Source organism: Furipterus horrens, unplaced genomic scaffold (assembly GCF_987537825.1).
Source record: "Furipterus horrens unplaced genomic scaffold, mFurHor1.1.pri manual_scaffold_11, whole genome shotgun sequence".
NCBI lineage: Eukaryota > Metazoa > Chordata > Mammalia > Chiroptera > Furipteridae > Furipterus > Furipterus horrens.
Window position 1 is genome coordinate 46008203 of NW_028327181.1, and position 26823 is coordinate 46035025.

Consider the following 26823-nt stretch of genomic DNA (forward strand, 5'->3'; position numbering starts at 1 on the left):
AAAAGAAAGGCAAGGAAAATAAAAATATATGGTTTTGCGGGGCCCTTCGGAAGTCGGAGCCCAGGACACACGCCCGGTGCGCCCGCCGTTAAATCCGCCTCCGCCTGCCTCTAGTGTCTATGTTCTACTACCTCGCGGGGAAAAGTTCATCTAAGTAGCGGCCATCAAGCGGGGCTTGAATGATTTGGCCAGGTGGAAAACGCACGACCATTTCTAGCAAAATCCGGAAAATATGTGCCCACCGACCTCATTAAACAGAGGGAGTGATTTCACAAGTGCACAAAATGAAAGGAGGTAAAGAAAACTCACTTCCGGCCATGGCGAGGAGCACAACTGTTTCCAAGGGAACAGTAACCCAGGTGGGTGAAATCTCGCGAGGCCTGACCGGCGGAAGTGACGTTAGCCGTTCTTGAGGCCTCTGGTGGATCGCCGGCGCCCCACCTCCCAGAGCGGACGCTGTTTCCGGCGCGAGCTGGCTCTGGTACTCGGGTCGCCCAGGGGAAACATGGCCTCAGCCCTGGAGCAATTCGTGAACAGTGTCCGACAGCTCTCGGCTCAAGGTGAGGTACTGGGCCGGCCCTGCGGGCCGCCGCGGGGAGGGCCTGCCTCCCCAGCCGCTAGTGGGAGCGGCCGGGGCCGCCCTGTTAGTGCCGAGCCTGGTCTCCGGGGCTGGGCTCGCTGCGGCGCTTAGGCCAGGGCGGGATCGGGCGCGCCGTGCGGGGCCGAATGTGAGCAGCCCCTTCGCGCTCGCGGGCCCTGTGGTTCCCTCCCGCGAGGCCGAGCGCTTGGCAGCGTTGCCGCCTCCCCTCCCTGGGGCCTCCGGGACCCTCCTACCCGGCCGGACGGGCCCCTCTGCCCTGGCCCCTCGCTTGACATTTGGGGGGCGGTGACTTCCGTCGGACGCCTTGGCGGGCGCCCCTGGTCCCGTGGGCCTCCCTCGCCCGCGGTCATTGGTGCCCTGACCGCCTGTCCCCACAGCGCCTCCGGGCCAGGCCGCGGGCAGCGGGCGCCAGGAGAACCTTTTCTGGGCGCCTTGCCTCGGAGGCGCCCCTTGGCCGGCTCTCGGCTGCCTCCCGCGCCCAGTTTAGTCCTGCGGAATGTGGAGGAGCCCTCGCTCGCGGAGTCCATTTCTAGGGGTAGGATTGTCACCTTTATTACTTTGCCCTTAATTTTCATGCAGTTTGGTTCATAGAGCTCTGGACCCAGAATTCAAGTTTTCAGCCGCTGGCTGTGAAGTCCCCTTTATCCGTCCTGTTTCTTCATCTGTAAAATAAGCATAAGTCCGGACTAAATGGAGTTGCTAGAATTGAAGGAGAGAAAGCATGTAAAAGCCCTGAGGCAGGGCCTTTCGCATGGGGTGCAGTAAGTACAGTTGCTAATTGTTCGCGCCGTCAACTGTAAAGTCCCAGGAGCTGCGTGACCTTGGAGAAGCCACGGTTAGTTAGCCTCATCGATCTTGGCCTCACTGCTGTTGTCAGGCTTGGCTGGTCTAGTGTGAAGACATGCATAGTGAAATACTGCTGTCCCATTTCCCCTGATTTTGATAGAAATTAGGTTGCACTCTGTATGAATGAAGAGCCCATTTACTGATTCATTAGGGACACCAACACGGAGTTCTGTTTTCTGGGATGTAGTGTGCGTGCAAGCTCGGGGTGGAATCTGGTCTCAGTCACGCCAAGGTCGAACCACGTACTTTCCTGGGGCCAGTTTTCTTACTGACAAAAGGAACTAGGGCCGTTGGGCATCAGAAGGGGTCCCTGACGGGAAGGCTTTGTGTACTGCTCTCTGCTAGTGCAGGCGGAGATGAGCATAGGGCCACGGCCCTTGGCCTCAGCGCCCAGCACAGCGCGGGCTTGGGAAGGTCTGTTTTCTCTGCTCCTGTTAGAATTTGTAAGCAGGGACCTTCAGTGCAGGCAATAGCATAATTTCCAGCTTTCCTCGATTAGAGGAAATGGCCCTGGCCCTGGCCCTGGCCCAGGTTGCGCTCATTTCGAAGGTTACTTTTGGCTCACCCCTTGGCCCTGCAGCAGTTAATCTTACAATGTTTCAAGTCTTTGTACACATACTTACCATAGTGGATTTGGGGTGGCAGGGGTGAGATTTAACTGGAAGATGCTGCGTATTTCATACCTACCAGTGAGATCTTTAATAAAATGATAGCGAGTTGGTATTCTCCAGTTCAACTTGTATTATCTTGGATTGAGCGTCGGCCTGCGAGCTAAGTGTCGCTGGTTCGATCTTCCAGTCAGGGCACATCAGAGAAGGAAAACTGACTCCAAAAAACCTCCGCTGCCTTGCGGCACACCTCTTCAGGGGAAAGGCTAAGGGAGCAAACCCCAACAGAAAATCCGGAGCCGGGGTCCCTAAGGCGGTTTGACGCTGTAGTCAACACCGGCAACTCCTGCGGCGCACCTGAAGCCAAGCTGTATTGACTCCGTCTTTCCCTTGGACCCTTCAGCTGCGAAGAGAGGGGGGGTCTGCTGCATGGGCAACAGCAGACCCTCCATATTACCCTGCCCAGGCTCTGTAGCTTCAGCTTCACTGGAGAGGACACTCCAGCGTCATCGCAAGATGTCGATTCAACACGGGAGGAGACAGATACCGTGTCACTCCCGAGTCGGACTGCACAGCCATTCTCGGCGGTGCAGATAGACTCTTAAGAAGCTACACCATCGTCTCTCGAGACGGACGGCTGCCGACGATTATCTTGAAAAATAATATCTAATATGATTGTGGTTGTTTTTTTTTTTTTTTTCTTGTTTTGCAATGCAAGCAGTAATAATGGACTGTTTCCTTTATTTTTGATACAAGTTATCAAGTTTAAAAGTATTATACAAGTTCCAGAAATTAAATTACCAAAGTTCCTAGCCACAGTCACTTGGATTTTAAGCATGATATTACTTGAGTGGATTTTAATAAGGAAAAAGCACCCAGTTATCAAATAGAAATAGCTGGTATGAGTAGCTTGAGGTTCAAAGTGTAAAAGAACTATTGAAGGAGAAAGTTTTAAGAGGTAGATGCCCAAGGGCTTATATATACTCCCATCCCCACCAGAAACACAGCTAGTGGGATATGAGAGTACAGTGTGGCCATGGTGTTTATTATTAGAATAATTTATTAAAATTGGTAAGTCTACTTCAAAGTACCAGTTCAGGCCTAAGTAGATTCTATACTTTAGTTGTTACAACATTGTGGTAAGAGACTGCTTGCTGAGTGATTGGCTGTTGGATGAGTGGTATATTATGAAGCTGGAGAAGTGAGATTCTTCACCTGAGATTATGTTGAATCGCCACATCCCAGGAAATGGGAAGAGGACACAGAAAGGACAGATGTCCAACCAAGTTAGCCATGAGAAGAGGGGCAGGGAAAGGTCCAGGGAAGACCAGGCAGACTGTTGAGCAAAGCGCATGGGTCAGGTAGTGGAGGACATGGGAAGGAGAGTGAAGGGTGGTACACTCAGCACGGAGGATGGCAGGTGTGGAGCCATGAAGGTGAGAGAATGTGGAACGCTGATGGAATTGTGAGCGTGGGGTGACCAAAAGAGTAGGGGTGTGCAGGGAAGTAGAAGGAGATAAGGCTGGGAGGCAAGGCACTGGACTGAGACATTTGTATTTTTTTATTTTTATTATTTTTTATTAGAGAGAGAAACATTGATTTGTTCTCCCACTTGATGCAGTCATTGGTTGATTCTTGTATGTGCCCTGTTGGGGGGTATTGAACCCACAACCCTGGTGTATTGGGACGATGACCTAACCAGCCACGCTACTTGGCCGGGGCGCATTTGGACTTCTTAAAGCCATTGCAGTAATTGGATTGAATTCTGCATTTTACAAGGATCACACAGGTGCCAGTGTGGAGTGTGGGCTGGAGGAAAGAGTGGACGTTGAGAAGATGTGTGACGTGGTTTAGATAAAAAATGATTAGAATGTGAATGAAGGCAGGGAGAGAGAAAGGAATGGAGCTGAGAAACTTGTGAAGTAAAACTAAATCACTTTTGGTGACATCGTGGCTACCGAGAGGGAGCGGAGAGGGGCAGTGATCGTGTGTGTACAGTTCAGGCTTGGGAACCGGAGAAGGGAATGGACGAAAGCAGAAACTTGCAGAGGCCAGAGGGAGACGGGAGGTCTGGTGTTAAGACTGGGCAGGGCCGTTTCGCTTCTGGCCCTTCTTGGTCCTCATCTGACATGAAGGAGGTAGAAAAAACCATCTGGAGGTATTTCTTGGTCTGAGGTACGAAATCTGGTTACACTTCCTTTAGTTTGGGCAGTGCTGTGACTGAATGACATAGTGTTATTTCTGTTTTCCAGGGCAAATGACGCAGCTCTGCGAACTGATCAACAAGAGTGGGGAACTCCTCGCAAAGAACCTCTCCCATCTGGACACTGTGCTCGGGGCTCTGGATGTACAGGAGCACTCCTTGGGCGTCCTTGCTGTTCTGTAAGCAGCATCTTCCTTCATCGTGTGTGCTTTCTGAAACTGAGCACTGCGCTTTCTGACTTGATTTTTTTTTGGTGTAGGAAGTAAGCCATGTAAACAACATTGAACTCTTTTGCACAACTAAAGTCATGTCATATTAGTTACGTTTTACTCATTTCAACTAATCATTGCTTAGAATATTTTATTCAGTTTTATCATTTTAACCTCTTGTTTATATTTATACAAATTTTGAAATTTATTTTTAAAAAATGGATGGCTATTTCAGTTGTGGGTACTACAGTTTGTATTTACTGGAATACTTTTATTTTTGTAGTCCATCAGATTGTCCACATTTTCTAACTTGAAAATAAAATAGGGAAGCGCCAACTGGTGTAGCTTGGTTGCGCATCATTCCAGAAACTGAAGGATTGCTGGTTCAATTCCCAGTCAGGGCACTTTCCTCGGTTGCAGGTTTGGTCCCCGTTCTGGGCATGTTAGAGAGGCAACCAATCAACGTTTCTCTCCCTCTCTTTCTCCCTCTCTTATCCTTTCTTTAAAAATAAATAAAAAATAAAATAGGGAAGAGTGACTTAATAGGGCATGGTGGAATATATTGAGTGAAATCACCAGTGCTCGAAAGCAGTATTGTTTTGAATTCTCTTCAAACAAATTTAAGCTGTTAGAGACCAAGTTAAATAGACCTTATTTCATTGAGGTTCCCTGTAACTGTACCTGACAGAATTATTTTTCTCTTGATGTTTTAATATTAAAATTGGGCTCTTATGGTTGTCATGGAAGTTGCAATAATGTAAACTGAGAAGACCTAAGAGTGAGGGTCTGACTTTACTTGTGCTAGGATTTCTGAGACAAGGATAAAGGTCAAGAATAGACTGTAGAAAAAAGAGCTTTGTCAGAATGAGATGGTCTAGAGCTTTGTACTGCAGTACAGTAGCCACTAGCCATAAATTGCTATTTCAATGTAAATTAGTTTTAAAAAGTTAAAGATTCAGTTCCAGCCACATTTCAAGTACTCGGTAGCTACTGTGTTGGACAGGGCAGATACAGAACATTCTACCATTGCAGAAAGTTCTGTTGGATGGTGCAGGCTGTAAAGATTTCTACTGCCTGTGCTGGCTGGTTGAAAGAAGAGATAGCATGTATGTTTTATACCCATAAATTCACATGTACAAACAAGTGGGCAGAAGTAGGTTTACAGTTGTGGGTACATGAAACACAGAGTTTATCCTTGTATTATTTATTAATTATTGTATTATTAACCTAATTTTGCCCACCTCTGTGTGTATCAAGTGAGATGCAGATGTATATTTAACGTAAGTGAAAGAATGTAGAAACTATAAGGTGTTTTACTATTGTATGTAAGTAAAAGAAAACTTGGAAGGAACCCTGAACTTTTTCTGAGTACCCTGGATTCTTCCATTATGAGGCATGGAGCCCTTAACTTAATATTTTTATTTATAAAATGGAAATCACAATAATTTACTTATTATGAAGCCCAAATGAGATTGTTTTGTACACATTTGATCATTGGAAAGTGCATGACAGGTGCATGGTGACATTAAATCAAATATTACTATGTAGCTGGAAGCACAAATGAAAGATGTAGGAGATGTTGTGATTAGGCAAAAATGTCCATTTCCCTATTTTTTTAAAAGAACTTAAAATTGACTTGTAAGCAATGCCTGAGTTGTGGTAGTTTATATATCTCTTCCCCCAAATCTATCTAACCCCTCTCAGAGTATTTATTGTGTGCAGTTGGAAGGCACCATCAGCCAGGTGACTCCCGTAGAATCATCTGCGCCCTCTCTCGTCTCAGCACCTCTAATTCTTCCCGTCCTGTTCACCAGGCCTTTTTTCTGCCAGATGGGCTGCGGCATCGCCCGAGTCCTGGCCAGCAGCACTTTCATCCTGAGGAACCGCCACAGCCTCCTGCTGGGGTTCTTGGCTCTCGTTCCTTGTCCCAGGCAGCCGATTGTCGTCAGAGCAGGGGAAGCAACAACTGGTTTTTAAAAATTGAGTTAAATAGTCTTGACCACATCAGAGCTCAAAATAAAAATAGTTTCTTAAAGTTTTGCTTAAAAGTTTATATTCAGTTCCTTTCCATATATTAGGATGACCTGATATTTGGCTTTATTTAATGGAATTCTCTTTTTCGAAAGCTATTCTTTTTTAAGCATATTTTTTTAACTTCTTTTTGTGTCTATGTTGTGTCTTGATTGTGCAAAAAACCAAGCCAGGAGGACCTCATAGAGTCTGTTTCTAAATTTTTAAAAATACTATGACTCATTTAATTCATAGAGCATTGAAGGCAGGATGGACTCCTGGCCTCAGTTGCTCCTGTGTTTCTACCCCATGAAATATCAAGATAAATTGGTTCTTTCTCTTTATTCCAGATTTGTGAAGTTTTCTATGCCCAGTGTTCCTGACTTCGAAACGTTATTCTCACAGGTTCAGCTTTTTATCAGTACTTGTAATGGGGAGCACATTCGATATGCAACAGACACTTGTAAGCTAAATCACATTTTGTTATTTTCTGTTGAATGTATTTTGCCTATCTAGTCATTTATATTTTTAATATTTTGTTATTGTATCTAGTTGCTGGGCTTTGCCATCAGCTAACAAATGCCCTTATGGAAAGAAAACAGGTAAGCAATGTTATTCAGTATTTATAGTTCTGTTGTAAATACCTATCTAATACAATGAACTAATTTGTTAAGGTTCCAGGTTAGTACTGAGCATCCTAACACTTGGATACGTGTGGTTGCTTCAGGTAACTCCCGCATTTGCTGTAAGGGCAGCTAGTCTCTCCTGCAGGCGAGGTCTCAGGTGCGGGAGGAGGAGAGCCTCGGGGAGGGGGTGGAAGCTGCTGCTGCTGCTGCTGCTGGTGTCTGCAACTATCAGTCTAGTGTCCTTGACGTTGTAATATGCTGGGTTTTCATTTGTTTCGTTAAACTTTTAAAACTTTTAATCATGACATAATTTTAGTTTACAAAACTAATATGAACAGAATAATATAAACAATTCCCATATACCCTTCTCCCAGATTCGTCAGATATTAACATTTTATCACACTTGCTTATTCTTTTTGCTCTTTTTTTCCTGAGCTATTGGAAAGTAAATTGCAGATACGATGTCCCTTATCCTAAAAACTTCATTGAGTGTTTTCCTGAAAAAGCAGGACGTTCTCTTACATATACAAAGTTCAACATCAGAAGATGAACACTGATATGATCCTTTAGCAAATCTACTGACCTTATTCAGATTTTGCCAGTTGTTTTGCTAATTTCTTTATAACAAAAAACATTTCAGTTCATGGGTCACACAACTTTTGTTTCCTTTAATATGGAACAGTTGGTTGGTCTTTCTTTAATTTTTGTGATACTATATGTTATAATTTGGGTGTTTCTTTTTGATTTGAAATTGAACTTTTAAGATCAGTGGTTTGAAAAAGACTAAAAACAAAAGAACTGGTTGGTATTTTGTAAAAATACTGAATAAATGGTGGTTTGAAAGATGATTTATAAAAGTAAACAGATCTTTCTGAAAAATCATGTTATTCAGCTATTTTATTTTATTTAGTTTTTAAATTATATTTTATTGATTTTTCTATTTACAGTTGTTCCAATTTTTCCCCCTTTGCCCCCTCACCGAGCACCCCCACTCCCTCAGGCGATCCCCATCGTTTTGTTCATGTCCATGGGTCATGCGTATAAGTTCTTCAGCTACTCCATTTCTTGTGCTGTACTTGAGATCCAAGTTATTCAGCAGTTTTAGAGTCACATCTCCTGTCCAGAAACTGACTGTACCTCGCTTGAAACTCAGTACTTATTATTTATAATCAGTGCAGGAAATGGTCCATTTGTAACTTGTATCAGTTTCAGTAGTAATTTATTATCAGGTAAGAGATGATGTTGTTGGAGAGCATTTACAGATGGTACCTAGACAACCCTCAGGGAAAATGCCAGCATCCTTAAGCACAAGTAAGTTTAGTAAGCATAGGATCTCATCTATTGTAAATGATTTGGGAATTTTTTTATTTATTTAGATATAAATATAATGAACTGTTGGGAAAGTAATATTGTTTTTGATAACTTTTTTAATGAGGATTTTTTAAAAATCTATTTGAGAGAGAGAGATAGAAACATTGATTTGTTGTTCCACTTGTTGATGCATTCATTGGTTGTTTCTTACATGTGTCCTGATTGACCGGGAATTGAACCCGCAACCTTGGCGCATCGGGATGGTGCTCTAACCAACTGAGCTGCCCAGCCAGGACAAAAAGCTTTATGATTTAGAAAATGGTGCTGAATTACTCTAAATGTCATAAGAAACGACTTAAGAAAACATTTTCTGACTGAATTGGGACAGAGTATGGAAACCTCATGTTGTTATTTAAAGGAACCTATCAATTAGTGTTATTTTTTATTTGTAAGTGACAACATAAGATCCAATGTGCTGCCATCTTTGAGAACTTATCTGAAAGAGGTGTCATTTCTGACAGCCCCTGCGAGGCATTGGCATCCTTAAGCAAGCCATAGACAAGATGCAGATGAATACAAACCAGCTGACCTCAATACACTCCGACCTCTGCCAGGTAAGCAGCCAGAGCGTTAGTCAGACCAAGTCAGAGGTGGAAGGCTGATGTAGGTTTGCTTGAAGTCAGATCAGATAAATGAAGGTAGATGCTGGGGACTGATGGGTTCTAGCGGTTGGAACACTTAGGCACCTCTCTTCTGTAGTAAGGAGACTGTCAGCCACTACTGTAGACAGATGTTTCCAGCCAGTGGGCTAGTGATGTGAGTAGAACAGAGTAATCGATGCTTGTGACATTTAAAAAGTCCCAAGTTATTTTCTTTTTAAGGAATCTTGGAATCAGAATAAGCACATGTACCTTTTTAGACCTTAAAAATATTCATTTATTTTATTGCACATGGTTCAAAAGCTTATGACATCTCCCTGCTGCCCTGCCTCACTAGCCGCATCCCTTCAAAGGGGCCCATGTCAGCAGTTCCCCCTTTGTCCTCCCAGAGGCAGTTTACGGATACACAAGCAGATGTGTCTGTATTTTCTCTCTCTGTTTTATACAAATAGTACAATCACCTGTATGGACTCCTACATGCCTTGCTTTTTTCCTACTCAGTGTATCTTGAAGATTATTTACATCAGTGCTTTACGGCTGCTGAATATTCCATAATATGGGTTGAACCAGGTCCTGTTAGGGTATTTGGATTGTATCCTTAAAGAATAACAATACGTGGATTATTTCAAACACATGTTGTAGTTTCAGTGAAGATGTGCTTTTTTTCCTTTTTTAATCTTTAAAAAACCTTTGTACTTGAGGTATAAAGTACATAAAGTGCTCTAATAGTAAGAGTACAGCTCAGGGAGTTTGTACCGATGTTATCGTCATCCACTTACAGAATGTTGCCATGTGCTTGCTTGCCCCCCCCCCCCCCCCGCCTTGACCTGGGATTGAACCTGCTGAGCTACCTGGCCAGAGCTGTGCTTGCTTTTCAGAGTTGTACTGTTTCGTACACGTACCTAAAGAATTTAGAAATTGAAAAAGTATAATTACAAAATTACGTTTTAATCACACCATGCTGATCTATTTCTAGTCCAGTAGTTCAGCAAAGAGGGAAAAAGTACTCGTGTTTGCGCATTTGTAAACAGAACGGGTGCCAGGTGAATTAAGTGTTAGCTGAACTTGAATTCCCCCTTGGAGTACTTGCTCTCATGGTTGGTTAGTCTTCTATAAAGAAATGCTATTTTAAGAGAGTGGAGTAATATGTTGACATGCAGATCATTTTAGTCAATAAATTAAATGTAAAAGTGTGAAACAAAATATTTTCTTAAACTTTTTGGAATCTGTGAATTTGCTCTGTCAAAGCTTGCCAAAGTACAATTAAAATGATGATTTAATACAAATTTTTTTTACAGCTTTGTTTGCTGGCAAAATGCTTTAAGCCTGCCCTTCCATATCTTGACGTGGACATGATGGATATTTGTAAAGAGAATGGAGCCTACGATGCAAAGCACTTTTTATGTTACTATTATTATGGAGGTATGATCTATACTGGGCTGAAGAACTTTGAAAGAGCACTCTACTTTTATGAACAGGTAATCTCATCTCTCTAAGTGCCCCTGAGGTTGCTTTAAACTTGTGTTTAAAGCGGTGCACACCTGGAGCGGATGGAGGCCAGGTCTCTTGAGTTTCAGGTGCAGGTCCTTTCAAAGCCTGTTTCTCTCACGATCATGAAGATGATGGTAATCTGTCCCTTCAGCTGAGGGGCGGTAGCAGTGGAGGGACGCGCACTGATGATTGCATCTAATCTGGACTTTGCCTACTTGTGCCCTGTCTGATTTGGGCTAAGGTCTCTACATCTCTTAACTTTCATAGCCGCCTTGTATATATGTAAGAGATTAAACTGTTAAGTTTTATTTTAAAAGTAAAACACTCATAGTTCAAATTCAAAGGATAGTAAGTAGGACACAGTGAAAAGTCCCTCCCACCTTTGTCTGTGTCTTATAACGACCACTGGCCTAGGTAATAAGACATAGTACACAATTGGGTGCACTGTCCTGAAGGCTTACTAGAGTCTGAAAATGAGGCGTACAGTACAGGACGGGGCGACAGCAGGGCTGCTGGGGGGTCGCGAGACACCGCGTTGGCTCTCCTCCCACTGACTATTAGCTTTCACACGAGCGACGGTAAACCTACTTTGCTCCACCTGTATTGGCCAATACCAGTGTTCTAACTTAAATTTGTCAGAAGTTAATTAGTTCGTATTTTAGTCATAGCCTATATTGAAGTAATAAAGGATATTTTAAGCCTTCACAGAGCTTACAATTTAGTTGAAATGCTAACACATCAATATACATGCATACATCTGTGACTGAACGTTGCCTCAGTGAATGGGGGTTGACAAAGCACTGCCGAGAGAACCTAGGGAAAGGTCGCCAGAAGGTGCTGGTGTCATTAAAGGATGTGTCTAGTCAGGTAAAGTCTTTGAGAGTACACAGTCCTGATTTCAGTTCTTCATAAAATGATAAACACACACTCAAAGCCACTGAATGCCTAATCATGGTGCTGTCCACTGTAACAGCCGATCAGCACACTGACCCGGAAATGTCAAGGTGGTGTGGGCCTTAAAAAGGCGGGAAAATAGGCAACATACTTAGAAAAATATTTCTATCACAAATAGTTAAAATATTAAAAACTTAAATTATTTATAGATGGAAGCCTTTTACCTGAAAATACACTTACTCCCTGATGTTGCCCTAATGACAAGCATTGTCTGGTATTAGTCTCCTGTATGTCACTGTGTTTTAATGATACACAGGCAGTTACAGATGGTATCAGTACCTTAATTTCAGAAGGTGATAGATTTTTTTACTGCTTCAAAAAAATTCCAAAAGAAGGACATGCTTATTGAAAAATAATTCAGTACAACCTTGTATAAAGCAAAAGGTGAAAGCATCTTTATCTTCTCATATCAGAGTTAGTTTACTAGCTCTTGATTGATGGGACTGTGAGTTGACTCTGTTACCTCGCTGTGAAGGCCGTGCCGCAGTGCGGACTTGCCTGTGCCGGGGGCACTGTGTCTGGAGTCATCTTCAGGAAGTGCCGCAGACGCTCGTGGTTTCAGTTTTAATATGAAATATAGGGCTGATTGGGTGTGAGTTTTCAGTTCTTAACCCTCATAAATCCAGGTGAAAGAAAGTGAAAAGGCAGCCACAGAATGGGAAAAACACATTTGCAGATCCTATTTCTGATAAGGGACTTGCATCAGGAATGTACAAAGACCTCTTACAATTCGACAATAAAAAACCTAAGATTTAAAAATGAGCAATGGATTTGAATAGATATGTCTTCAAAGAAAATATACAAATGGCCAATAAACACATGAAAAGATCCTCATCATCATTAGTCATCAAGGAAATGCACATCAAAACCACTATCACATACCAATTCACACTTAGGAGGAGGGCTAAAATTAAAGAGAGACAGCCAATAATAGTGAGCATTAGGATGTGGAGAACTTGGAACCCTCATAATTGTCAGAGGGATTATAAAATGGTGCAGTCACTTCAAAAGGAGTTGGGAGTTCCTCAAAATGTTAAGTATAGAGCTGCCATGGGGCCCAGCAGTCCCACTCTTGGGAATATACACCCAGGAGAAATGAAGACAAATGTCCACGCAAAAACGTCTTCACAGATGTGTTCACAGATGTTCACAGCATCATTGCTCATAGTGGCCAGAGGCTAAGACAACCCAAATGCCCATCAACCAAGGAACGAATAACATTTGGTACATCCGTACAATGGAATATTTTCCACCACAAAATGGAATATGGTACCGATGCTACAACATAGATGAAACTTCAAACCATGTTAAGTTAAATGGCCACATATTTATGATGCCATTTACATGTCCAGATAGGCAAATCCATATGGACATAAAGTAGAATAACAGGTACCTGGGGCCGAGGGGAGAAGAGGGTGGGGGATGACTGCTAATGGGTAAGGGTTTCTGTTGTTGGGATGAAAGTGTTCTGAAGTTAGATAGTGGTGATAGTTGCACGACTCTGAATATACCAAAACTACAGAGTTGTGTACTTGAAAAGGAAAAATTTTATGGTATGTGAATTAAATCTCAATAAAGATATTATTAAAAAATAGGACATTAATGTAAGTACTGTTTTTCATTAAAGCAATACGTGTATTGATTGTTCTCTCCTGCTATGGCACGTTGACTTCACCTGAAACATTCTTCTCTTGCTCAGGCGATTACTACTCCTGCCATGGCGGTCAGTCATATCATGTTGGAGTCATATAAAAAGTATATTCTAGTTTCTTTGATATTACTTGGAAAAGTACAACAGCTACCAAAATATACATCTCAAATTGTGGGTAGATTCATTAAGGTGAGTTTTTAAAATAAAACTGATTTCTTAAGTCCACAAGGAAAATCTAATGACACGTAGTTCTATCATTTTATGTTATAGTGAGTTAGCTTTCTCAGCACCCTCAAATTAGCAGGTGTTTGTTAAATGTCTGCTGGAGTCTGGAAGCAGCTGTTCGGCAGAGTCTAACTTCGCCCCAGTTCACACACTTTTGGTCTCCTAATAGGGACAGAGTGTTACTCAGGAACCTCTTCAGACTTTTGCCCTGGGTAATTATAGCTTAGATATTTAAGCGATGTTGATTTTATTGAACTCACAATTTACCTAAGTGTTAGAAAATCTCACTAGAGCTCCCATGTGAAGATTACAGATTCTGCTCACTGAACTTTTGTTTCCACTGAAAAAATATTTTGAAATACATGTTCATGGTTTTAAAAATATTGACCAATTCAAAAGATTATGAGGTCACAGTCATTTTAATAACAGTTTTACCCTGTTTGTCCCTGTACCAAACTCAAGTTTTAGGGTATCAATTAGAAAATCTTTCTGATGAGAGTATTTTTTTTTAATTACTTAAATATATATTTATTGATTCTGGGTTGGGGTGGAGATAGAGAAAGGTTGATATGAGAGAAACATTGATCTGTTGCCTCCCACACAGACCCCAGCTGGGGATCGAACCTGCAACCTAGGTATGTGCCCTGACCAGGAATCGAACCTACGACATTTCAGTGCATGGGACAACACTCCAACCAACTAAGCCATGCTGGCTGGTCCTGATGAGGTTTTTATGTTGTCTTGTTGGGGATAGCCAGGTGTCCTTTACCTAAGAGCCCTGTTGTGGTTCTCAGGTCTCTAGGCTGCCTGTCACGAGAGAGCCCATGGAGGACTGAGAGACAGGGCAGGGTTAGGGCAGCCATTCTCAGATCATTTTGGAGCACTCCCATGGTTCCTTTAGGTGGCTTTGTTTTAGAAGGAATGCTTTTATAAAGTGACATAATTCATAAGCATTAGTAGTTTATGATGATATCATTAAGTGGTGAAAAGAACACGGACTTCAAGAGTAGAAATACAGGTTTGAATCCAGTTTACACCTGTGCTCATGACCACTCCCGATTCTTTTGGACCTCTGGCCCAATTTCTTAATATTTAAAAAAAAGAATAACGTGTTTTAAAAGGTGCCTAGAGCAGCTCAGGTTCTTGTTAGGCCCTCAGCCACCATTAGTCCTCTTGTTCCTGTCTTCCTCCACATCAGAAGCAGCGGAGTGCCCCCTTGCCCTGGGGAGGGGTGTGTGTGTGAGTGCCATGGGGAGTTGTGAAGGATGGAAACTGCCTTCTTCCCAATAGGAGAAAACAGAAGCCACTGAGGGGGAAGGAAAAGATGTGCGTGCCTTTCCCAGAGGCGGTGCTCTTGCCCTGCTGTGCAGTTCTTTGCTCTGTACCACAAAGTTCTTTTTTCAACAACAAATTACGCCATAGTGACTTTCTGTCCTTGGTCTTAAAAACTAGGCATTTGTAGCCCTGGCTGGGTGGCTCGGTTAGTTGAAGCATCGTCCCGATACACCAAGGTTGTGGGTTCCATCCCCGGTCAGGGCACTTACAAAGATCAGCCAAGGAGTGCGTCAATGAGTGCAACGAGTCGGTGTTCCTCTCCCTCCCTTTCTCCCCCCACCCTCAAAAATTTTAAAAAAACCTTGGCATGTGTTGGGTATGTTATAATTTGTTAGGTAACAATAAAACATATTGAATGTGTGTGCTCCAAATACAGTACCATGTTTTCTTTTGCTTCCTATACAGATTTTACTCCTCTAACGTTTTAATTTGATTTTCTCCTTCAAACCTTTAGCCACTTAGCAACGCGTACCATGAGTTAGCACAAGTTTATTCAACCAATAATCCCTCAGAACTCCGCAACCTGGTGAATAAGCACAGCGACACGTTCACTCGGGATAACAACATGGGGCTGGTGAAGCAGTGCCTGTCGTCTCTTTATAAGAAGAATATTCAAAGGCTAACCAAGGTGAGGATGTGCCGCCCTCGGCGTCCCCTCCTGGCTCCCGGGGCCTCCCCTCTGCTCTCTTCCTTCCCAGTGGTAAGGAAGCAGGTACAGGTGGGTTTCTTCGCTGAGAGCTCTGGCAGCCAGTGTGTGATACCCTTTGGGCTTTCCAGGGCTAGAGCAGGGTGCTGGGACGAGGAAGACAGGTGGGAGGGAGGGGGCCTGAGGGAGGCGGGCAGTTCCGCGGGCAGGGGGGTGATGCACTTCGCAGGGCAGGTTCGGGTGCCCGTGGCCGGTCTGGGCGCCTCCTGCCGGGCTCCTCTGTGTGGACAGCGCTGCTCTGACACGCGTGGCTTTGAGGCCGGAGTTGAAGGAGCTAAGTGCGGTTGAACGGAGGAAGATGTCAGTTATAGAGTAACCTGATGTGTTTTGGTTACAGAAAAGCATAAAGGAACAATGAAATCCCATATGAGCTGCAAAGGCATATACTACAAGGGCTAGGAAACGGACTAAGAGCAGCGCAAACAAATAGAATTGTTTTTTTCTCTTGAGAAGCGGTCTGGTCAGGCAGTGGTCCGCAGCTGGTGAGAACATGGGGCAGCTGTCCCCGTGCACTCCCTCTGTCCTGTGTCTGCAGGGGGTGAGGGGGAGCAGCAGAGGAGCAAGAGGAGGCTGTGGTTGCTGCTGGGCGGGCCTCTGGGCTCGGGATGCAGGGTGGGGAAAGGATGGGTGTTTGGCCTTGTGAGGGCCTAGAAGAGCCAGCGAGGAGAAGGGTGAGTGGGGGCTGGTCGTGCAGGCCTGGGACCATGTGAGGAGAGGAGGGGAGGCGAGCAGGTGGCCACTTAACAGGGCAAGGAAACTCCTGAAGACCAGAGGGAGCAACCATGGCTTCCTGGCTAACGTAAGGGCATCAGGGCATTTCTAAAACTGATCTGTAAGAGGAAAATAGAGAATGTGAAAGAGAGCAACTCAAGAAAGAGAAAAAACGAACGTAACCTGTCAGCCAGAGTAAAACCAACTTGACCCACAAGCAAAAAAGTCCGGGGTCTAAGGGACTTACCGTAGCAAGCAGCTGAATTCTGCCCACAGAATTTCCTGTCTGGTCCAGGTGCCAGTGGAACCGCCCTGAAGGAAATTCTGGCTCACCATCGAGAGGTAGCATTGAAAAAGAGCTGCACCCATAAGTAAAAGAATCAAAATGTTACCAAGGTTAAAATATGATGTATCTCAATAAAAAGTTAAATTGCAAAAAGGCAAATAGAAGTTAAATGAAAAATTAGGCCTTAAGAAGTCTAATAAGTAGGCATTACTGCAAAAACCATCCGTTCACTGTCCTGTGAAGAAGTCAGCCACAGTTCATCACTTAGGAATAGGTTTATAGTTTATACTTTGAGACGTCTGTGTGGGAAAGTACAGCCTTCTGGTCTGGATTAGATAAATCCAGAGCATGAGTTTGACCCGGCAGATAGGAGAGGCCTCAGGGCAGTCCCTCAAGGGCTGGGGCAGCGCCTCGCTCTTGCGTGTGCTGGCGAGGGGCCCCACGGGCTGGCGCGGAGGGGGCCTCCTGGGCTGCTGGGGGCGAGACAGGCCGCTGAAGGGTGTGTCAAGGGGACCTTGGGTGGTGGCTGGTAAACTTTCTGGCATTCTGTCCTTATGCCAGAATAATAGAAGGGGGAAAAGTTAAAGGGTTTTCTAGCCTTGTATGTTTCTTTATTCAAAAGTTGGAAAGTAAAAGCTTTTTAAGAAGTCTCATCAGGTAGACTGTGTGCCAGCGTTGGTGACAGGAGCCCTGTCCTGGAGCAGTGGGCAGCTAGGGACGGGGTTGTCACATGCTGGGTACATCTGTGCCATGTTAACATTTTGGTGGGCATTTCTCAAGACCCTCTCCTCTGTCTCCTGTCTGTCCACGTATGTGAACTCCCAGTTAAATGTAAGTGGGATCGTGTCCTTCATGCTATTCGGGATTCTGCTGCTTCTGCTCAGTGTGTCCTAACCGCACGCCTGGTCCGTCAGCCTGTGTCACAGTCTCCTGCGTACTGCATAGCAGCCTGTTATGTGGGGGTCATAGTTTACTCAGCAGTCCTCTCCTGGTGGACATTTGGGTGGCAGCTCCCAGTTATTTTGAAGTAAGAACAATGATTGTTGTATGTATTTAGAAATGTTCACCTTTGAATTCTCCTTTGTGTTAAACTACTTATGTACTTTTTAAACATTAACAATAATTATATTTTGGGGGGTGCTATTCTCCAAACTAAAGTATATGTAGATTATTTCTGACCATTGGTTTATCAAGAATTTTCAAGATCAGAGTTTTAATGTGTCTAGTTCTAAGAATGCCATTATTGTAAATATTGCTGGCTTTTTTTTTTTTTTTAAAAGCTCTTTTATTGTGTTCTTGAAAGAGACATTTTCATCATGTCCCCGAGCAGAACAGTGATAAACACGGGTTTCTTTCTAACTCTCCATTTGTTTACACGTTTTAGCTTTGAATATTGAAGACTTCATATTTATTTTATTTAATCGGTAATAGGTTTACAATACAAAATACAGAAAATACAAAAACTTTTCATCCAGTTCATGTACCCCAGCCAACCTTTTTCTTTACCCCAGGCAACCCAGTGTTACCAGTTCCTTGGGTGTCCCTCTAGTGACTGTCTCTGCGTGTCTGACTGCGCATTGTCTCCCCCCGATACCCCCTCCCCCACGCATACACATTCTTCCCTTTCGTGCAGGTGTTCGCATGCACCGTTCTGCATCTTATGCTTAATGATGTACACATCTTGGATTCTTTTTCAGTTCATAAGAAGTTCTAACCTTTTAATTGTTTTACAATCCATAGTATTCCCTGAATATAACTGTGCTGCGCTGCACTTAACCAGCCTTCTGCTGGCGGACGCGGAGGCGACTCCGAGCTTTTGCTCTCGCAGACAGTGCTACAGTGAGGGCCCGTGCACGCATGTCGTTTCAGACACAGGAAAGTGTGTGTGGCATACGTTTCTAGAAGTTATTACTCTAGAAAATTGATGACTAAAACCACTGGGTTTATCAATTTCCAGTGATCTTCACAACAAAAAATTATTTTGTAGAGTAATGGACAGCAAATTTTCAATGATTTACTAGAACTCTGTACACATTTAACAAAATTTCTTTTCTTAGTTTTTTTTTTTTACCTGTATTAATTCTACTTCTGAATTTCAGACCTTTTTAACACTATCGTTACAAGATATGGCAAGTCGTGTACAATTATCTGGACCACAGGAGGCAGAAAAATACGTCCTACACATGGTAAGTGTGTTTTCATTTTTATGAAACTCATTCATGGATTTTTGTCTTTGTAAAAGTAACAGGTGTTCATTATCGAAAATATGAAAAAAGAGAAGGGAGGTGGGGAACATCCAAAGACAAGTCCTGTGGATGTTCTGTTTTTTGTCCTTACGATCTATGGGGTTCTCCAGCCATAGTAATTATATAACTCACATGTGTGTCCTATTTGTGCTCGTCAGTTTTTGTACACATCATTTAAAACACCTGTGAAATATTTTATATACAAAGAGGCATAAAACAGTACTCTTCAACGTGCTGGTCCATGAAAAGGTCAGGAACTTGTGCCCCCACGCGGGTCAGGGCTCTGCTTCCGTTCCTGACAGTCCTGTCCACCTACTCAGTGTGCTCGCTGGTCTCTGGCTGCGGTCTGACTCGAGCGCCTTCTACACATGGAGGAGTGTGGGCGTCAAGGTCGCTGGAACAGGCACCCATGTGCTCAGCACCCAGCTTCAGGAATCAGATGTAACCAGCACACCTGACCTACTCCTGTATCACTTCCAGTTGTGTCTCCACACTCCCCAGATTTGGATAAGCATCATTTAGTTGCCTACATGGTAACCCACCAAGCTGAGAGACTGTAATTTGCCTACCTGCTCACTTACATACGTGACTCTGATGTGATCCCCCAACACGATCCTATGTCCTCAGCTCAAGTCAGGCAGACCTTATGTGCAGAAAAACCACATTGTGTTTTTCTGCTAGTGGTCTCCCCTGTGATTTCAGACACACCGCCATGTCGGGATTGGGAGTAATAAAGCTATTTTCCATTGTGATAATGGAGTATTTTATTTCCCTAGTTCAATTTATAAATGTTTTGAGGTTTTTCTCTTCAACATAACTTCAAAACACACATATACAGTATTGCAAACAAACAGAACTTGTCCAACTGCAGCAGCCGTGGAGTGTCTGCTCAGGGCACCTTGGTAGGCCCACAGGGTTGCAGGGCTGAGTCAGCCACAGCTGCCCCCCTGCGATGCACTCCCAGGTGAGTGTGAAGAAACACGCGGGCAATCTGACACCAGCCAGGACACAGGAGGTAGCAGATGCTTTGAAGGCTCTGAGGAGAGGGCATGACCAGTCCAGACGGAGCCCAGCAGGCTCTGGGTCCATAGGGGGTGTCAGGTCTGCCAGGGAACATGGGCCATGTCTGAAGACATTTTTGATTGTCACAGCTCAGGGATACTACTTGTATCTAGTGGTAGAGGCCAGGGATGCTTTTAAACATCTTACAATGCATAGAACAGCGCACACAACAAAGAAGTATCAGGCCCAAAATGTCAGTACTGCCAAGTTTGAAAAATCTTGCCCCAGACTGCAAGATCCACGAGAGTAGGATTTTCTTCATTAAGACTTTATTTTTCTTTTTAGAGCATTTTGAGGTTTAAAGCAAAATTTAGGGGAAGGTACAGAGATTTTCCATTTACCTTGCTCCCACATATACATAGCTTCCCCTGTTATCATCATTCCTCACCAAAGTGGTACATTGTGACAATTGATGAACCCACATTAGCACATCGTCGTCACTCAGAGTCTATAGTTTACATTAGGATTCACTCTTGTACATTCTGTGGGTTTGGACAGATGTACAGGAGTGGGCAAAGTAGGTAGGTTTACAGTTACACGTATGTGAAACCAAGTTTATTTTTGTATTATTGTTTATTTAACCTGTATGTCTTTCCATACAAACAGCTGTAAACCTACTTTTGTCAGCCCCTGTATAACGACATGTATTCATGGCTATGGTCTCACACAGTATTTTTACCGCCCTAAAAATCCCCTTGCTCTCCCTGATGATCCCACCCCCCTGGCAGCTACTGAACTTTATTCTGTCTCCATGGTTTTCCTTCTTCCAGAATGTCTCATATTTGGAATCATACAGTATGTAGCCTTTTCATATTGACTACTTTCACTCAATCATAAGCTCTGAAGGTTCCTCAGTGTCTTTTTATGACTTGATAGCTCATTTCTTTTTATATCCATTGATTGGCTATATCACAGTTTATCCATTCACCTATTGAAGGATGTTTTGTTTGCTTCCAAATTTGGCAATTATAAACAAAGCTGCTATAAATATCCATGTGCAAGTTTTTGCGTGGACCTGTTTTTGACTCACTTTAGTAAGTATCAGGAAGTGGGATTACTGGATCCTATGGTAAGAGCATCTACAAAACATCGCTCTGCCCACATTGCCTAGGTTTTCTCCTGTGTTCTGTAGTTTTCTATTGTACATGCAGGTCTGTGATCCATTTGAGGTAATTTTTGTGCAAAGTGTAAGCTCTGTGTCTGGATTCATTTTTTGTATGCAGATGTACAGTTATTTCAGCCCCATTTGTTGAAAAGACTGTCTAGACTTGCTTCATTGTCTTGCCTTCTTTTGTCAAAGATCCACCTACTATATTTATGTGGGTCTGTTTCTGGACTCTCAGTTCTGTTCCACTGATCTGTTTGGGGGGTGAGGGGGGTGGGGACATCACCACACTGTCTTGATTACTGTAGCTTTATAATTAGTCCTAAAGTCAGACAGTTGCCCAACTTTGTTTTCTCCTTTAATATTGTGTTGGCTTTTCTATGTCCTTCTGTCTCCACATAAACTTTAGAAACAGTTTGTCAATATCTATAAAATAACTTGCTGGGATTTTGACTGAGATTGTGTTGAATCTATAGATCAAATGGGAAGAATTGGCATCTTGAAAATATTGAGTCTTTCTGTCCATGAACATGAAATAAACATTGGGTTGTCCAAAAAGTCCGCTTAGTTTTTTCCTTAAAATAAAGGATATATATTTTATTTTCACAATAACTCTATTGATTTGGGTATTTTGAGTTATGTCGGCTGTCTCCTGCTATTGGCTTCTAGTGGGTAGGGGCCAGGGGGCTGCTAAACATCTTCCAGTACATAAGGCAGCCCCACAGCAAAGAATTACTTGGCCAAAGTGTCAGTAGTACAAGAAACTTCACAAACCACTTCTGACACGTTCGATCAGTCACAGCACCTCCTCCGTACACGTCACAAATCGTTTTTTTGTTTCAGTTCCATTTTTACCTTTCTCAAAATAATACAACATAATATGCCGAAAATGTGCGTATTTTCTTCCGTCTTCAGTATGAGAATGGCTGCACCGAAATTCACCAATTTTAATAGTATTTTTTTAATTTTTTAAAAAAGATTTTATTTTCAGAGAGAGGGGGTGGGCGAGAAACATCGATTGGTTGCCCCTCACACGCACCCAACTAGGACCTGGGCCACAACCTATGCATGTGCCCTGACTGGAGTTGAACCAGTGACCTTTTGGTTCACAGGTTGGTGCTCAATCCACTGAGCCACACCAGCCAGGCTTGATAAGTTTCTTATTTTTTAATGCACACTGATATGACAGCTGTCACAATGCAGTCTTAACAAAATTGTTTCGAATGAAATTAAAACTAAGCACTACTAGAGCCATTGTACAGAAAATATTAAATGAACTTTTTGGCCAACCCAACCTATAGTTTTTTTCTTTTCTTTCTTTTTTTAAAAAATATTTTATTTTTGTTTATTTGTAGAGAGAGGGGAAAGGAGGGAGAAAGGGAGAGAAACATCCATGTGCGGTTGCTTCTTGTACACCCCCAACTGGCGGCCCAGGCATGTGCCCTGACTGGGAGTCAAATCAGCGACCTGTCAGTTCATAAGCTTGCACTCAATCAACAGCCACACCAGCCAGGACAAGTTCTTTGATTTTCTTCATCAGACTTCTGTAGTTTTCCTTAGGTCTTGTAGATATTTTGTTGAATTTATTGCTAAGTATTTCATTTTGGGGGGAGGGATGCTAATGTAAATGGTATTGTTTTAAATTTCAGCGTACACTTGTTCATTGCTGGTGTATAGGAAAGCAGCTGGCTGTTGTAGCTGAGCCTTGCATTCTGCAGCCTTGCTATCCGTCGTTCCTTATTAGTCCCAGGGGTGTGTGGTAGTGGTGGTGGTGGTGGTGGTACTTTCAGATTTTCTGTGTAGAAATACAACTATGAACAAAGTTGTATTTCTTTCACAACCCATATCCTTTTTATTACCTGTTTCATCTTTTGCCTGAGCTAGAATATCCAGTACAGCATGGAAAAGGAATGATGGGTGCCTTGTTATTGATCTTTGTGGGGAAGCTTTGTTTCTCACCACGTGATGCTTGCTCTAGGTTTTTTGTAGATAGTATTCGTCAAGTTGAGGAGGTTTCCCTGTCTCCCTAGTTTACTGAGAGTGTTTATCACAAATAGGTATGGGATTTTATGAAATGCTTTTGTGCATATGTTGATTTGATCATGATCTTTTTAGCCTGCTGACATGATGAGCTTCATTGATTGATTCTCAAAAGTTTAACTGGCCTTGCACACCTGTGACAAATCCCACTTGGTTTTGGTTTTGGTGTAAATTCTTCTCTACCTATTGTTGGGTTTGCTTGTACTTTTTTTTTTTTGGTTTTATTTCTTTAGAGAGGGGAGGCAGGGAGTAAAAGAGGGAGAGAAACATCAGTGTGTGGTCGCCTCTCACATGCCCTCAACTAGGGACCTGGCCCGCAGCAGCCCAGGCATGTGCCCTGACTGGGAATCGAACCCACGACCCTTTGGTTTGCAAGCAGGCTCTCAGTCCACTGCGCCACACCAGCCAGGGTTCCATTCCCTTTTTAAAGAGGCAGCTCTGTCTAATATGGGTTGGGCTGGCTGCTGTATCATTAAACCGCATCTCTCCCTTCCAGGGCTAGAAAGAGTAGGCCAGTAACAGATGGACTCGTTCTCACACTGTGGAGCAGTTTTTTAGGAATAACAATACGTTTGCGACTTCTACTGGCGTCTCACTTTTTAACTTCATGGACAGGATTTGGATCAATCAAATAAATCCCCAGTCAGCGATGCAAATAAAGAATGTCGATCTTGAACAACCTTGGAACCAACATGGGCAAAAAAGTTCTCTTGAAGGACCAGAAACTAATTTCTACTGGAGTAAAACAAAAATCTGTTAGCATTTCAGTTTTTAAAATGCAAGGGCAATGTAAATTATATATAATGAAATTAATGTTTAAAGATGCAAGGTCAGTTTGAAAGCATTCCACTAAAGGAAACAAGACACAGGAGACATGTATTGCATGATTCCATTTATAGGAATGTCCAGAAGAGGCAGATCCACGGAGTGGAAGGTAGATTGTGGTTGCCAGGGGCTGAGAGGGTGGGAGAACGGGGAGCAATCAAGTGCCTCACAGGTGTGGAGTTTCCTTCGGGGGTGATGAGAAGTGGTGGTGCACATTGCAGATGTACTGAGTGCCACTGAATTGTTTCCTTTAAAGTGGCTAATTTACATTGTGTGACTTCCTTACCTCACATGTGAAATAAAATACAAATTAAAAACTTAAGGGCATAGGCTTTTGTGAGTGTGTCGGTTTTGCATTCCCTAGCATCTCCCATGGTGCCTGGACCATGCTAGGTATTCAGTAACTACCTGTTGAATATTGGTTTTTAAAAATACATATACAAATTTATGTATTTATTGCTTTCTGTGCTTTTCCTTCATTGTATTGAATCACTAGGAATTCACATATGTTCAGGTCTAAACTTTTCCTGATTTTTTTGTTGTTGTTATTGTTACAGATAGAAGATGGTGAAATTTTTGCAAGTATTAACCAGAAGGATGGTATGGTCAGTTTCCATGATAACCCTGAAAAATATAACAACCCAGCCATGCTTCATAACATTGATCAGGAGGTAAATACAAGTGCTAGGTTTTCAGTTTTTTGATTGATGTTTGAGATGTTGTATTTGAAATACTGTCTCTATGTGCCAGGATAATTTTAGGTTTAAATAGCAGTAATTCTCAACTAGTTTGTAGGAACATCTTATAATTAGTATGATTTCATCCACACCCAAATGCCACCTATAATGTAGACTCTTGTCTCATTTCTGTGATGAAATGTACTCAGAGTTCCAGGTTGGGAGCTCAGAAAACACCTGTGTCAAGAGCGGGTGAGAGGAGGAAAGCCTCCCACAGATCCTGATCGGGCAGCTGCCTCCACATCTTCTGAGGCCTTGCTGCTCTGTGGGGCCGCTCTGGGCTCTGGACGTGGCGGGGCTCGGGGGCGGCCTATGTTTCTTAGCTCTGATTAGGGAAATGAACTGAACAAACGCAGAAGGGACGCCGAGTAGCACAGTATACACTTCCACAGTCCCTTTTGCAATTCAAAATCAGAAGAAGAAAACTTGAAAACCAGAAGTTTTTGGAAACTCATTTGATGGTAAATGTCACCTGAAATGATTTAGTCTTTATTTATCCTACTTAGTGTGAATGATTTTAGGTTTCGCTGCAAATGTTAATGTGTTTGATTACGGGGTACGACCCTAGATCCTACTAGGATGTTAGGTAATACACAGTACTTGTACTGTATTCACTTTCTGAATTTAAAAATTCTGACTCCAGAACCAATCTAGCCCCTTGGGTTTCAAGTCAAGGGGCTCACTAACCACCTTATCATGTCTGTCACAGATGTTGAAGTGCATAGAGCTGGATGAGCGGCTGAAGGCCATGGACCAGGAGATCACAGTGAACCCCCAGTTTGTGCAAAAGGTGACCGATTAGGGGTCCCCTCATTAACCAGAAGTGGGCTGGATGGAGAAGGAGGAGGTGTTCCCATGTGAGGAACGTGAACTCGATTTCAGGGTAAATGCTTAGTTGCCAGCAGTTCTGGAAAACCTTTGTCACCGAGTTCACAGAGACGACTGGTGAGAACATTGTCAGTGGACAGGCTGGGAGTGCGCTGAGTGAGTGCAGAGGGTGGCGCCTGGAGTCGCGCCCGCTCCCTAGTGCGCCGGCTGCACTGCACCCAGAGGCACGGGTGGCTGACCTTGGGTTTGACAGGCAGACATAAACACACTGCCTCACTCTTCCTTTGCAGAGCATGGGATCACAGGAAGATGATTCTGGGAACAAACCATCCAGCTACTCTTGAAACAAATGGCCGTCCTGATTGAAGCAAGAGAGACGATCACCTTGGCCAGTGGCAAGTGTTAGGGGGGCGACCGGGGGGACCAAGCCTGGGTCACCTGGACGTTAGGAAACTGCGTTTGTGTTGACTTCTTCAGCCCTGTGTGCTTTCAGAAAACCGTTCTCTCTGCACAGGAAAAAAATACCAAACTTCAAAGTCTGTTGTGGATTGATTTATCCTCCAATTAATGTTGTTACTGCATTAAATCAACCTTTTTGTTTTAAATTACTCAAACATTGATGTGTCTTCTCTATCACTTTTCCATCTGAAAAGATTTTTTAAAAAACATTTTGAACAGAAATAGTTAAATTTTAGAAACTTTGGAAGACTTGTATCTAAAGTTGATAATTGCCCCAAAAATAAAATAAAATAAGAACTAGGAGAGTCCATAAGGCAGAAGCTAATGTTTTGAAATTAGAATTTACGTGCACTTCAGTGACACCGTGCGTTGCGAGTTGCAGACGAGCCGTGCGCTCTTCCGAACCCGCGGGTGTGGCCGCTCTGCGGCAGGTGCCAGGCTGCCCTCTCTCTTCTCCGAGAACTCTCAGCTCAGCCGAACAGCTGCGTGTTCGCTGTGTTCACGCTCGGTCCCTTCCACTGCATTCTCACGCATTTACTGATTTAGCCCTGGAATGGGGTGGAGTCTTTGAAAAGTGTGGTCAGATTAAACTAGAATTTAGTCCTTAAAAAATGTTACTCCCTTGCCATGGCCAGTATGGCTTAGTTGGAGCATCGCCCCATAAGCCAAAGGTCAGAGGTTCAGTCCCCAGTCAGGGGACATGCCTGGGTTGCAGGTTTGGTCTCTGGTTGGGGTGTGTGCGGGAGAACTGGTCTGTGTTTCTGTCTCACATCCATGTGTCTCTCTCCCTCCCTCTTGTCCCCTCTAAAATCAACAAGCTTGTCCACGGCTTATCCACGGATGAGGATTTTAAAAAAGTTTCACTAGTAACATTCACTTTTTAAAATACGTCAACTTGTGTAGTCAATCACATTTCCGTTGTTTACAAAAAGAAACTGAAACCCTGTGAGTCACGGAATAAGTTGCTCCTGGGGATCATGTGGTCTGTTGTGGTAACTATTCTGCTTTATTGCCACAGACAATCCGAAATATAAGTGACTGAGTGTGGCATTGTTCCAATATACATGCACCTGGGCGGAGGGCTGGGTT

General features: G+C 43.4%; 1 protein-coding gene across 2 annotated transcripts; it reads left to right on the forward strand.

The window, feature by feature from the left end:
* Positions 1-399: 399 nt before the first annotated feature.
* Positions 400-25811, forward strand: COPS3 (COP9 signalosome subunit 3). Of its 2 annotated transcripts, none has more exons than XM_090291061.1 (12): positions 400-560; positions 4308-4437; positions 6828-6940; positions 7030-7079; positions 8936-9028; positions 10372-10551; positions 13218-13358; positions 15184-15357; positions 18532-18618; positions 24268-24381; positions 25157-25237; positions 25566-25811. In XM_090291061.1, exons 1-12 carry the CDS (start codon positions 506-508, stop codon positions 25617-25619), a joined length of 1272 nt encoding a protein of 423 aa, XP_090147187.1. In that variant the 5' UTR covers positions 400-505; the 3' UTR covers positions 25620-25811. The 2 variants fall into 2 exon arrangements, with proteins under 2 accessions (XP_090147187.1, XP_090147188.1); XM_090291062.1 differs by lacking the exon at positions 400-560 and adding an exon at positions 1011-1136.
* Positions 25812-26823: the final 1012 nt, after the last annotated feature.

Coding starts and splice junctions, on each gene's coding strand:
- COPS3 (XM_090291061.1), top strand. CDS start 506: ATGGCCTCAGCCCTGGAGCAATTCGTGAACAGTGTCCGACAGCTCTCG. Junction 4,438..6,827: donor TTGGGCGTCCTTGCTGTTCT/GTAAGCAGCATC, acceptor TCTTTATTCCAG/ATTTGTGAAGTTTTCTATGC. Junction 15,358..18,531: donor ATATTCAAAGGCTAACCAAG/GTGAGGATGTGC, acceptor TCTGAATTTCAG/ACCTTTTTAACACTATCGTT.